The 13,871-nt window shown below is 42.1% G+C and overlaps 1 protein-coding gene across 1 annotated transcript in view; it reads right to left on the minus strand.

Moving 5' to 3' along the window:
• Window positions 1-3,289: 3,289 nt before the first annotated feature.
• Window positions 3,290-13,871, minus strand: part of ZBTB10 (zinc finger and BTB domain containing 10) — a 43,426-nt gene continuing 32,844 nt past the window's right edge. The window contains exons 3-5 of the mRNA XM_077270710.1: window positions 11,205-11,270; window positions 8,681-8,853; window positions 3,290-7,133 (exon numbers count right to left, since the gene is read on the minus strand). Of these exons, the coding sequence (XP_077126825.1) occupies window positions 6,735-7,133; window positions 8,681-8,853; window positions 11,205-11,270 (638 nt within the window). The 3' untranslated portion in view covers window positions 3,290-6,734. The remainder of the gene's footprint in view (window positions 7,134-8,680; window positions 8,854-11,204; window positions 11,271-13,871) is intronic.

The following is a 13,871-nucleotide window of genomic DNA, read 5'->3' on the forward strand; positions in this document are numbered from 1 at the left end:
GAGGACCGTGGGGACAAGATCGGTGGCGGTGGAGGGGGGCAGATCGCGATCTCCAGCCATGGCTGATGCTATTGCAGCATCAGCCATGGCTGGATTGTAATATTTCACCAATTTTCATTGGTGAAATATTACTATCGCTCTGATTGAAAGTGAAACGTCACTTTCAACAGCCAATCAGAGCGATCGTAGCCACGGGGGGGGGGCGAAGCCACCCCCCCTGGGCTCAAGTACCACTCCTCCTGTCCCTGCAGGTCGGGTGAAATTACAGTTAACCCTTTCACCCGGCCTGCAGGAGCGCGATCCGACCATGACGCATATGCTGCGTCACAGGTCGGATTAGCACAGGTTTTCATGACGCATACGCTGCGTCAAAGGTCGGGAAGGGGTTAAGCTTAAGATTAATAGGGGTGCCCAAACTTTTTCATATAACTGTATATACCTACCTATACTATGTGGATACATTAATTTTATGTGTTCTATTCTAACCTGTCAGTGTGATTTTACTGTACACCTCAATGAATTGCCGGCTTTTCTATAGAACACCGGTGCGTATTTCTCGCAAGTCACACTGATGGTCCGTGTGTAATCCGTTTTTTTCTCACACCCATAGACTTGCATTGGCGATTCTCGGCAGAGATAGGCTGACAATCGCAGCATGCTGCGATTTCACTCGGATCCTGAATATGGCCGAGAAAACAACGGATAATAGGAGCTGCCCCATAGATTAACATTGGGCCGAGTGCTACGCGATTTTTTATCGCATTGCACTCGTCCGTATTACGGTCTAGTGTGACTCCGCCCTAACAGTGGGACTTTGCGGGGACTTCTTGCTAAGAGATTAGCTTCACACAGGTCTTCTAACTATTAGGCTATGTGGACAAGTCAGGATTTCTTGCAGAAATTTCCTGAACAAAACTGGACATTTTCTGCAAGAAAAAAAAATGTGTTTTTTTCGCATTGTTTTTTTCCAGAGGATCCCAATGCAATACTATTGTGGGAAATCCGCAAAAAATCCATGAACATGCTGCATTTTTTACGGCGATGCGTTTTTTTGTGTGGAAAAAAATGTAACATATGCACAAAAATTGCAGAATGCATTATAAATGATGGGATGCATATGTATGCGTTTTCATAGTGAAAAAACGCGAAAAATCCTGAACGTGTGCACACAGCCTTAGGGTATGTGTCCACGGGCAGGATTACATTCGGATTAACTGCGGATTGAACGCTGCGTACAGCCTCAGCGTTCAACCGGCAGAGTCCAGATGTTACAGCATAATGGAGGGGATTTTATGAAATCCCGTCTCCACTATGAGTGCAAACACGCACCCAGCGTCACTGCATTAACTGACATGCGGCGCGTCTTTTTAGACCACAGCATGTCTGTTTACCTTGCAGCGACGCTCCGTCGTAGCAAGGTAAATCACAGGGTCCTATGTATGGGGTTCGGAGAATCCGGATGTGTGCAATGAGCACATCCGAAATCACCGTGCGTACAGAAGGGGGCGGCACGCAAAAACTAAGCCCTCACCCAACCTGAGATCACAAAAAATGGAGGCGCTATGGGTATCAGAAAATTGCACAAATTTTTTTTTAAAGCAAAGTTTGGAAATTTTTTTTTTACCACTTAGATAAAAAAAAAGAACCTAGACATGTTTGGTGTCTATGAACACGTAATGACCTGGAGAATCATAGTGGCAGGTTAGTTTTAGAATTTAGTGAACCTAGCAAAAAAGCCAAACAAAAAATACGGTAACTGTGGGATTGCGTTTTATTTGCAATTTCACCGCACTTGGAATTTTTTTCCCGTTTTCTAGTACACGACAAAGTAAAACCAATTAGGTCGTTCAAAAGTACAACTCGTCCCGCAAAAAATAAGCCCTCACATGGCCATATTGACGGGAAAATAAAAAAGTTATGGCTCTGGGAAGGAGGGGAGCAAAAACGAAAACGCAAAACAGAAAAAAAGCTGGGGTCATATGAAGGGGTTAAAGGCCACCTGATTCACATCAGTTTCTTCACAGAATGATTGACCTCACTAGTTGATCTCCACACTGCTATTATTTTGAACACTCCTCCTTTCAATTAAATATTCTAACACAGACTCAAAAACCTGCAGATCATGAATGCAGTCTGTTGATTTTCTTAGAACCTACTGCACCAAATGGTAAATTGTGTGACGTGGTAATGTAATTTATACCAAAAACAGTGATTAATCGGGTTAATCATAGTGGACTGCTATTATTTTGAACACTACTGTACATGGTGACTTTGTCCCAAACACGTAAACTTTGGAATAGAGTATAGCTCTCATCCTCTCAGTCATGGGCCATAGCAGCTGCTTAGAAATACATGCAGCTGCATACTCCAGTCCCGAGTGCCGGCGGCAGTGCCGGGTATTGAGGCGAGAGACTCGCGCGACTTTCTCACAAGTGTGACCCCGGCCTGACAAAAGTCGTCATTTAAGTAAAATACCTTTAGGTTCCACCTTTTGTCCCCCTCGCATGCTCTTTGTGCATTGTAAAATTTGTATTTTTGCAATTTAAAATGTTACCATGTTCGTTATAAAGCTTTCAATAAAAATATTAAGAAAAAAAAAAAAAATATCACAACCTAGTGGCCAATGGGAAAATTTGTGTTTTTTTTTTAACTGAAAATAAAAAAAAAAATAATAATACTATTATTAATATATATTATATATACACATAAACACACACACACATTTTATTTTCAATTTTACATGACTGAGAAAAAAAAAAAAAATAACAAATCTTCCCATTGGCCACTAGATTATATATATATATATATATATATATATATATATATATATATATATATATATATATATATATATATATATATATATATATATATATACACACACACACATATATACATACACACACATATATACACATACATATACACACACACACACACACACACACTATGTATGTATACATAGACTGGATCTGCGACGGTAGAAAGAAGGGGACCGGACAATGGCCAGAGATGTCAGCAGTAGGGGGTATATTAGTTTCTGACATTTGTAGCTAGGGCATTGCACACAAGTCGGAAGTTCTCAAATTGCGGACTCCTTGGCATCTGGTCTGGTTCTTTACCAAATTGCTTAGAGAAACATCATATGGTGATTTGAGTGAGCGCAGATCCTTCAGTATCCCACTGTGATTAGGTGCACACACAACATGTACCACTATAGACCAAAACATCCAACCAGCCACACAGGCACCCGTCATGCAACGGGAAATAAAACGCCACAACAATGCTGTAGTGTACCAAGTGTATATTTCAATTTACTGTATGCAATCTAACATCACATTTGGTCATAATTTATCGAATATACATAAATGATTGAAGTAATAAAAACTCATTTTCAATAGAATAAGAATTTGTGGGAACAAATGGGAGGGAGGGAAATAAAAATAATAATAATTACACAACAGAATTTAAAGCCAGGTCCGAGGGTCTACGCTTCTGAGTGAGTTTGCTCCTAATATAAATGCAGATTTTTGTGAAATGTATATATTATATTTTCTTATATATATACGTATATATTGACATATCTATACGGAGCAAATTATTTAAACTATTTATAGGAGTCTACATGAGAAATAGGAGGTTGGGGGAAAAAAAAAATGACACACTACTTACATATTCACAAAGCAGAACATGATATTCACAATTTAAAGAAAAAAAAATACTCGTCAGTAAACGAAATCTATTTTGGACCTCACCAAAGGAGAAAAAAAAATTAAAAACAAATTGACCGAATAATAAAAAAAAAAGTAACATTTAACGGTTAGGAGGTATTAGCTTTCCAATAATGTAATGAAAATCTACTGACTGCAGATTCCCATTATAAGCCGGCGGCCATTATTCTGGGGGACTTTTAATAAATATATTCCAATTTAGACAGCAATATTGTTTTAAAGAGACATTACAGGATGCAGCGACACATTACAATGAACATTGCCTAAATGCTTTTTTTTTCTCTTCCTTTATACAGTTTATAGTAGCTTATAAAATACTTAAAGGGGGAACACTCCACCAAAGTCTGGATTCGGGCAACATTTCATATTCATTTCCCACCTTAAGATTTATTGATAATGGGAATTCCTGGCTCTAGCCGGCTGTCCTTACTCACTATAGTGTATGACGCTTTTATGCGTCACTCAGCAGGGCAGCAAAGTAGAGCGCCAACCAATGGCCGCAATACCCACTACAACAAGACACCCACAATAGCAGCAGCATAGACCTTAGGCAAGTACACAGTATGAAGAAGGGAGTATAAAGGGGACCTGACACTCATTTCAGCCATGCATGTTATTAATCTGAAATGCCGCGGCTTTTCAGAGAAAAAAAATAGTTTGATAAGCCAGTCGGGGCTATGCGACAAGTATGTTCCATGGTGGCATCGGTCCTTAGCAGGTCTTCCCCTATGTACAGAAACAGGCCTGTAAGTTGATCATGGGGAGGGGAAACCATCAGTAAGCGGCTTCTTGGACTAGTCATCCTAATTTCATAGTTCCCACCAGGATGCTAAAAGTATATTTCTTCTCAAATATGACAGCGTTTCAGAAAAACACATACCTGGCTGAAATGATGGAGCCGGACTCTTGATTCATTCTTCCCATAGTTCTGGCAGCATGAATCAGCTGTCAGCTTCCCCTTAAAGGGATTGTCCTGTGTTCTGATAAAACTGCAGTAACCATGTGACTGCAGACTTCGGAGTCCTTGTAGCGACAACACCAGAGAATCCTGACAGTGTGTGGTGCAAGGATTCAGACGTCTGTAATCACAGAGTGACTGCAAACCAGACAACCCCATTATCATCAATTCAACCCTAAACTGAACTTGGGAGAAGTATCAGCAGCAGGAATAAGAGTAAAGAACCTGCAAACTGCTGGGCTGTATAGAAATACCTGATGTTCTGGAGTAAGAAGCAAAGAATTAACACATGGTAGCATGTAAATAAAACAGACTTCATTGTTCTTCTAGTTAGATAGTCAATGCAATATTGCGCCCCCCAAAAATATATATATATAGAAAATAAATAATAAAACTGTAAAGATAATTGCAGTTTGTACACATCTGAAATCTCGACCTGACATGATATTCCTATTAACAGAAAAGACAATCATAAAGCAATTATTTAACAAATTAAAAAAAACAAAAAAAACCTCTGAGCAACTAAGAATTGCCGGGCGCTCTACATAAAAACTCCAAACAGCTAGGACAATTCAGTTTCAACCAATTATATATTTAAAAAAAAAAAAAAAAAAAAAAAACAGGAAATGTACACAGAGGGAAACAAAGGACCACATACAAGAATTTTAGGCTAGCCTTCGGGTTCCTGGCTGAAGGCTGCGGCACTTAACTACTAGGGGGAAGACATCTCTGGAGTGCGATATAACCATCCTCGGGAGACGTCGTGCAATCCGCCACTCACAGGCATCAGATACGTACAGAAATATGTTCCCTTATGCAGTGACGCTCTGCAAGGACGTTCGGTTTTAACTATTTTTGTCGAGAGCAAGTTTCTCATCATCTGAACTACTGAAAATGCCTATTTGGGAGAAGCGAGGACACAATGGACAGTCTGCTTATCAAAAGACAACATATAATGGTAGATTTAAGGGGGGGGGGGGAAAAGTAAAAATTGCATGCCAAGTGCTAAAGTCAGGCATTTATGGGAAAATATTGCCACATTTAATAAAGGAGGACATAAAAGAACGTGGAACGCACTGCCTTACTAAAAAAAAAAAGATTACATTCAGCCATGTGTCATGGAGAATAGAAAAAGCAGCAATTCAGGAGCAAGTCACTGAACGATAAAACAGAAATGATCCTACAATCCTGAGCGACTTGCCGCCCCCCAGTTCAGTAATCCCTTTATATGCATATTGCTGAAGTGTAGATCGAGGTGGCGCCCACACAGAGCTTGTGATTTCAGCACTCGGGCCAACGTCAGGGGACAGAGCAGTAACGAAACTGGTGGACTTTACCGACAATAAATTAAAGAGAATGGGAATACAATCACAGTGAATGATACAAAATAAAGGAAAAACAATCCCAAAACACACATACGGTTTTTTTTTTCTACGTGGCAGAAATGTGATCTAACACCAACATCTTGTTTTCATCACCCATTTGCAGAGAAAAAATGTCAGAAATTTCCCCAGACCCATCGGATATAGACCTGCAGTTTAGCTTAAAGCAGTAGATGGATCTTTACAGAGCAATAAGGGGTAGCAACGCAAAAAAAATAAAATAAAAAAGTGACCGTTATTCACACCCTAGTAGTGTAAGAGCATCACATACACGCCCCGGCTCATCATCCCTCCTCATACTAACAAAACGTAACTGAGACACGCATTAACATTACAATAGTAGTTTTTAGGCTCCGATAGGACCGACATAGCTATATCCTATAAATAAAAATAAATTTCTTTGATAACTGATTGGAGATGTTAGGGCTCTGTAAATGTCAACCAAATGGTTGTATTCTGTACAGTCCTGTGCAAAAAAAAAAAATATATAAAAAAAAATAAAAACAAAATAATTTTATTTTTGCTATAAGGCTTTAACCCTACAGTTTTCACAGCAACAACTATCGTCCAGCACGGTACCATGTATTGTAAGCCTTCAGTCCAATGTTTTAGTAATGTCCCCTCCAGCTGCAGCACCCTTGAGTTTTACATGCCAATCGGCAGTCAATCATCTATTGTCATACAAACGTCTCCCGACTCGTCCCACCGCGGTTGAGGTTTCTGTCGCTCCCACTGAGACGGATCATTCTGTTCTCCCCAGCGCGATGGGTCATTTTGCTCTGACCACCGAGAATGGTCATTCTGATCTTCTCCTTCATCAACTAGGTCATCATCTGCATCAACCGTCTCCACAGGGTCATTATCGTCGTATTCTTCATCCCTGGGGAAGTCTTGGTCTGTCACTTGATCTACACCAGCCTCTTGAAACCCCGGTTGGGATTTATCCACACAGTCTACACACACTCCGTATCGTCTGGAGCCATGCCGAATGCCAACACTTGCTGCCAGCATGAAGATCTTTTTACATACCATGCACTTGTATTTCTTGTCTTTCTTGTGCACCTGGACAAAAACAGAAAGGCAGTTGAGATACCAATTACAGGGTTGCTCCCACAATACACCATTTTTCACAAAGTGCAGTAAATGCATAACTATTAATATGCAGACTAAGCAAACAAAGTTTCTTTCTTTTACCTTTGTTTTTGTCTATTTGCACCTTTGTGCATTCAGCTTCACATAGAATTAGCGGTCTTATTCTTATCTGCCAAATCTACATTTCCCAGCAGCACTTGCTTCTCCCCAGTGCTGCAGACCCCTCTCCCAGTGCTGCAGACCCCTCTCCAGTGTGCTCCCATCTCCACGTTTGAGCTATCATCAAGCTAAATAAGTGTAGAATTCACCCTCTGCCAGAGTAGAGTACACTGCTGGAGCATCCACATCAGTAAAGCTGCCTGTGGCTTTACATCATTAGCTGGTTCTAGCACAGCTCAACTCTCCTGCACTCTTCCATAACGGCACCATAGATATATTTTTTGCCTGTGGCTGACAGCTGAAGCTTTGTGAAAATGAAAATGCTTCTTAAAGGGAACCTGTCACCCCCTCAGGCGTTTGTAACTAAAAGAGCCTCCTTGTGCAGCACAAATGCTGCATTCTGACAAGGTGGCTTTTAGTTATGATGCCTGCACACGCTGAAATAAATGTTTATAAAATGTGCCCCCTCATACCCCGAAATCATTCCCGGGGGCGGGACTTTCCTTCCTAATCAGACGCAGTACAGCTGTCACTCCGGGCCTGTGTGCGCCACCTCCTCTTGCAGCATTATCGTCCCTGGCGCCTGCGCATTAAGTTTTTTTGGGGGAGCATGCGCAGTTGCGCTGCCCTTTGTACTTACAGCGCAGGCACCGTGGACGATAATGCAGCAAGAGGAGGCGGCGCCCGGCATGCACAGGCCCGGAGTGACAGCTGTGCTGTGTCTGATTAGGAAGGAAAGTCCCGCCCCCGGGACGATTTCGGGGTATGAGGGGGCACATTTTATAAACGTTTATTTCAGCGTGTGCAAGGAGCATAACTAAAAGAGCCACCTTGTCAGAATGCAGCATTAGTGCTGCACAAGGAGGCTCTTTTAGTTACAAACGCCTGAGGGGGTGACAGGTTCCCTTTAATGTCAGAAGATACTTTAGGAAAACTGCAATCTCCAACTCAGGATTATTGGCAATGAAGTGGATTTTAATGGCAAGACAACAAATAATAATTCATGTAGTTACTGCTTATTGTGACTCTTAGTCTCCTCCCGAGCCCGGATCTCATGGTCCCACTGTCTGGGCTCGGCCATATTTTGGTCAGGACAATATAGCAGTATTTGTTGGCTCAGAAAAGGAAACCAAAAGCACAGGAAAAAAATGGATCTTTAGAAAGACTTCCACCTCAAAGTTTTGGCTTAGAAATTCTGAATTAAAATACCCCAGTGCGAATGAGGCCTTAAACTATTATCAGACACGTAGGGCAAAGAACATAATAGCAGAACGCAGTGACTAAATAGAAGGCAGGCTGTCAGACCTGCTCTCTGATTATTAATGTGGCTGTAATGCGATGGCTGCGGAGGAACATACCAGGGAATGTCTCTTGACGTGCTCTCTTCTAGTAAACAGTTTTCCACAGATATCACAGCTAAAAGATCGCACTCCTGTGTGAATGAGTAAGTGTCTTTTCAGCGTTCTTCTGTATTTTGCTACATAGTTGCAGTGAGGACATTTTAGTTTGTTGAGCCCCGCCGATGCATCTCCTAAAGAAGAAAAATACACAAAATGATAAATCACATTAATGACAAATGTATTAAAAGATTTCGTGAGCCTGTCCCCCCTCCCCCCACTCAAATTATACAACGTATACAGTTATATAGGGAACTTAGCCTGTAATAACAAATAAGTAACACACAGAATACCCACAGTTGGTTTAAGAGATTCTTATATTGATCCTCAATGAAGAGATAATCACTTTAAATTCAAATTAATAAAACCACCAAGGTGCGCTGTGTCCGATTTCAATGAAAAACCACTGCCTAGACATATATCAATACAAAGCAATACCGCACGGATCGCAAGAAAAAAGGAAATTATATACCAAGCGTAGGGATTTCAAAATGCGGCTTTATTCAAAGAGATGCCAAATGATTTACATAATCAGGAAGAAATCATTTTAAAAGAAAAATAATATTATTAAAAAATATACATAAAAACAAACACATCCGCGTAGTACAGGATTGTGGGGCTGTATGTATTAACCAGCAATATGACCCACCATGCCAGGATATTATATATGGGCTACACCGTATACACTCAGGTGCAAACAAAGGAGAGGATGGAGGTATAGAGTTCTTTATAATTATAAAATATTTATATAGAACTTTTTTCTAAAAATGCAAACGCTGCTCACATAACAAAATATATCGTGCAAAAAAATATAATAATTAATAAATATATGGCGTAGGTAAACATTTTATCACGGCTGTGCTGTTGTATACTGGGTATGCCTCATTGGGTGGATGGTATCACCGCTTACTTTTGGCAGCTGTTTGCAAGCATGCACATCACCTAATTCACTTAGCACTATGTCACTTTGTTTGAGTGCACCTTAGTGTGATTTTCATTATAGGGTTTGAATAACCCCTTCTCCTCATTTTTTTACACATACTTTTGCATATTTATTAATTATTATATTTTTTTGCACGATATATTTTGCGATCCGTGCGGTATTGCTTTGTATTGATGTAATAACAAATACAAACTGTTTCTGAAATATAGATTATTACTTTAGTTTCACATAAATGTTGTTTTGCACATGCATGTGAGGGGTCCTCGGTGCACCCTTGGCCTGCCCAAGGGCTCGGTGTCCCATTCCTTGCACTCCGCATCCCCCACACCTCCCCTTAGCCTGATTGACACTGATCCGTTGCCCAGAGCGGAGGTATCAGTATACGCATGCTTTCCTCCCTCTTTCCTATCTTTTATCTGTTACTCTGTGATCCTGCGTGTGGCCGCTGTAGTCATGAAAGAGGAGAGAAATGTCCCCTGTGTGTATACTGCAGATTAGTCAGCGCTCGCGATGGGGGAAGGGTGTAAAAACAAGCTAAGAGCAGGTACAGCGGATGCCATGGGGACAGAATAGTGCACCAAGTTCTTGGCCACACCAAGGGTGCACCATGGACCCCACATTTGTATACGTAATATTGTTTTTATGTTAAACTAAAGTAGTGAGAGCTCTACTGCAGGTATGATTATTAAAGGCCTAAGCCCCCTACATAACTTTATAAGTGGCAACAGATTCCCTTTAAGAAAAAGGCATGTGACTTGAAGCAGTACATACATATTGCAATTATACCTGGATATGGATTATTTAAGATGGCACTGGAACCAGCAACATTGCCGGAACTGTGCTGCTGCAGGAGAGAAGTAGCCATTGTTTTAATTTCTTTGGGGCCCTGAATTGAATAAGAAAGGGTTCTCCCAAAGTGGACAAGCCCTTTAATTATCCCTGTTCATTTTGGAACTTTAAGGGTATATGCACGCAATCGGTAATCTCTGCGGGCTTGATGCTGTGTACTTATGTCAAGCCCAGAGCAGCCAGATGTTACAGCACAGTGGATGGGATTTCCAGAAATCCCATGTCCACTACGCGCCACAGACGCCTGCGGAGACTGACATGTGGCGTGTCTCTCCAGACCGCAGCATGTCAATTTCTAGCGTCTGCGTAAGAGATAATTCACCCATAGAATGTATAGGACGCGGTGAATCCACATGGTACAGTGAACACATGCGGATTTACCTGCGTCCAATAGACGGCAAACATGTGCCGTGTCCAATGTGCTGCCACTTCCAGATCGTGTGCACCTGGCGTAAATAAAAAAAATGGTTTTCGGCGTTCCCAAAATGCCCTGTTGAGGGGTGATTATTAATAGCATATTGATGATGTGATCGCCGCTGCTCAAATAGTGACGGGTAGCAGGATATCTCTGCTGTAACACGGATCTGCCATTGTGTCTCCTAATGGGACCTTGGGAGGCTGGAGCTTGTGCCCCATCATCCCTGAGAACAACATAGGAAGCAATCCAACTAGAAAGGAGAAAAGATGGATTACCGTTTTCCCACGATTCCCTTTGCCAGGTTTCTGGGAGCATACTGAATTTAAATTCATTTGAGGTACCTGAAAAAAAAAAACAAACAAAAAAAAAAAAACAGGCTAAACATTAAAAAATGAAATCATTCTAACATATCTACTACTACAGGATCCAAACGCTACAGGCAGCAGCTGATAATGTTCCTTCAATATAGTCGAGACTTGAGTGCTCTTCTTATGATGCTGCAATTGTAGCATCGTCAAGAAGACAAAAAATATGAGCTTTAAAAAATGACTTTGTATGTTACACTGCCCACATCATGGAGTGGTGGCTGCGGGGCTGAACATTCTTATTTCTCATCTCGGCTGCAGAGATATTAGCTTGTAACGCATAGATTCCAATTGCCCCTTCAACCAAGGCAGTGTAACAGACATCCGTCTCTTGTGGAGTGTACTTTGCCTCTACATGACCTTGACCAATCATAAGAAGTCATGGGGTGGGAGAAGAGAAACAAAATTCCCCCAGGCACAGCCCTGCTCTCCTCACTGCCGCCATGTACTGTGATTACAAATGGGCGAGGAGGGAGTAGAGCAGAGTCGTGTGTCATTACATACACCTCTGCAGCTCTCATGTCACAGCGCTGTCAGCTCTGCTGCACATCGTCCCCACACTGGCAGCACTAGGAGATGACAGCTGCATATACAGAGCAGTTGACATTCTCCTTTTTCTCCCCTACATAACACTTCCTGCTTATGATTGGTCAACATCATGCAGGAGAAAAAATAACCGCCCCTAGAGACGAACCTCTGCCAACACCTCCTCGGCTGAGAGGAACATTACAACAAACTTTACAGGCCAATACCTCTGCACCAAAGCGGAAACATTAAAAAAAAAAATAAAGACTTGTTTTATTCAGCACAGTAGCCACTATTCCATGATGTGGCTATAGTCAAACTAGTGAAAAGTCCGGTCCACTTTACCCAAAATATTCAGATCCTTTATTATATTTGTATTTACAGCAGCCAGAAATTCTGAGTTCACAATAAAAGGGCAAATTATTTTGGGAAATGGAACTAGTACTTTAAACCAGAGGTCCCCAACCGCCGGTCCGCGGACCAGGACCGGGCCGTTGGGGTTTTTCAGCCGGTCCGCGGCGCCGCTGACAGCTAGCTTCATTTCTCTAATCAGCGGTGCCGGTGACCGCTGACAGAGGAAGAGGCTGCGGCACCGAAGACCAGCTGTCCGGGGGAAGGAGCGGGACGCCGGGAGCAGGTAAGTATTACATATTCACCTGTCCTCGTTCCACACGCCGGGCGTCGCGCCATCTTCCCGGCGTCTCTCCGCACTGACTGTGCAGGTCAGAGGGCGCGATGACGCATATAGTGTGCGCGCCGCCCTCTGCCTGATCAGTCAGTGCGGAGAGACGCCGGGACCGGACGCTGAGGAGCTGCAAGCAAGACAGGTGAGTATGTGTTGTTTTTTTTTTTTATTGCAGCAGCAATGGCACAGATTTATGTGGAGTATCTATGGGGCAACGGTGCAGAGCACTATATATAAGGCACAGCTTTATGTGGAGTATCTATGGGGCAACGGTGCAGAGCACTATATATATGGCACAGCTTTATGTGGAGCATCTATGGGGCAACGGTGCAGAGCACTATATATAAGGCACAGCTTTATGTGGAGCATCGGTGCAGAGCATTATATATAAGGCACAGCTTTATGTGGAGCATCTATGGGGCAACGGTGCAGAGCACTATATATAAGGCACAGCTTTATGTGGAGCATCGGTGCAGAGCATTATATATAAGGCACAGCTTTATGTGGAGCATCTATGGGGCAACGGTGCAGAGCACTATATATAAGGCACAGCTTTATGTGGAGCATCGGTGCAGAGCATTATATATAAGGCACAGCTTTATGTGGAGCATCTATGGGGCAACGGTGCAGAGCACTATATATAAGGCACAGCTTTATAGGTTTGAATCACATTGAATCAGTTTGAATCACATTCTCATTATAAATGTCATAATTATATGATAAGTATGCACTAAGCTCCATCCCTCCATAACCCCACCCCCATATGACCAAAGCCCCGCCTCTGCCCCACCCCCACCGGGCCATGGAAAACTGGTCTTGCTTAAAGCCGGTCCCTGGTGCAAAAAAGGTTGGGGACCTCTGCTTTAAACCACTGCCTTTTTGCGCGCACCATCTCATATTCCATACATAATAGTGGGGTAGGCATCAAAGGACAGTCCAAGCCTCATCTCAGAGAAACAGAGCCTCCCACCCCCATGCCTTTGTTATGACTAGTACAAAGCTCCCAGAACCAGATTACCTCCTTGTCCAATTAAAGTGAAGGATGTGAATGTGATTCACTGTGACATAAGAACACGGACAATTCAGGTAATTACCAAATCATAAAAGAAAAAAAATAATTACATTTTATTATTAAATGGTAGACGGTTCTATGCTCAAGCAGTGATCGTGCTCTGAAACTGCCTTTTTTGGGAACCTAAGGGTACATACACATCTTCAGGCAGATTCTGCCTGGAACCCTCCAGATAAAGCATGTAAATGAATGACTTCCTGTGCCTATTTTACCATCTTTTTACCTTATTTTCACGGCTTTAGGCTTCAAAAAGTTGTGAAGCAGCTGAAAGACGTAAACCTGACAATTCTGCAGG

This window comes from Ranitomeya variabilis, chromosome 6 (assembly GCF_051348905.1).
Source record: "Ranitomeya variabilis isolate aRanVar5 chromosome 6, aRanVar5.hap1, whole genome shotgun sequence".
In the NCBI taxonomy this organism is placed as follows: Eukaryota; Metazoa; Chordata; class Amphibia; order Anura; family Dendrobatidae; genus Ranitomeya; species Ranitomeya variabilis.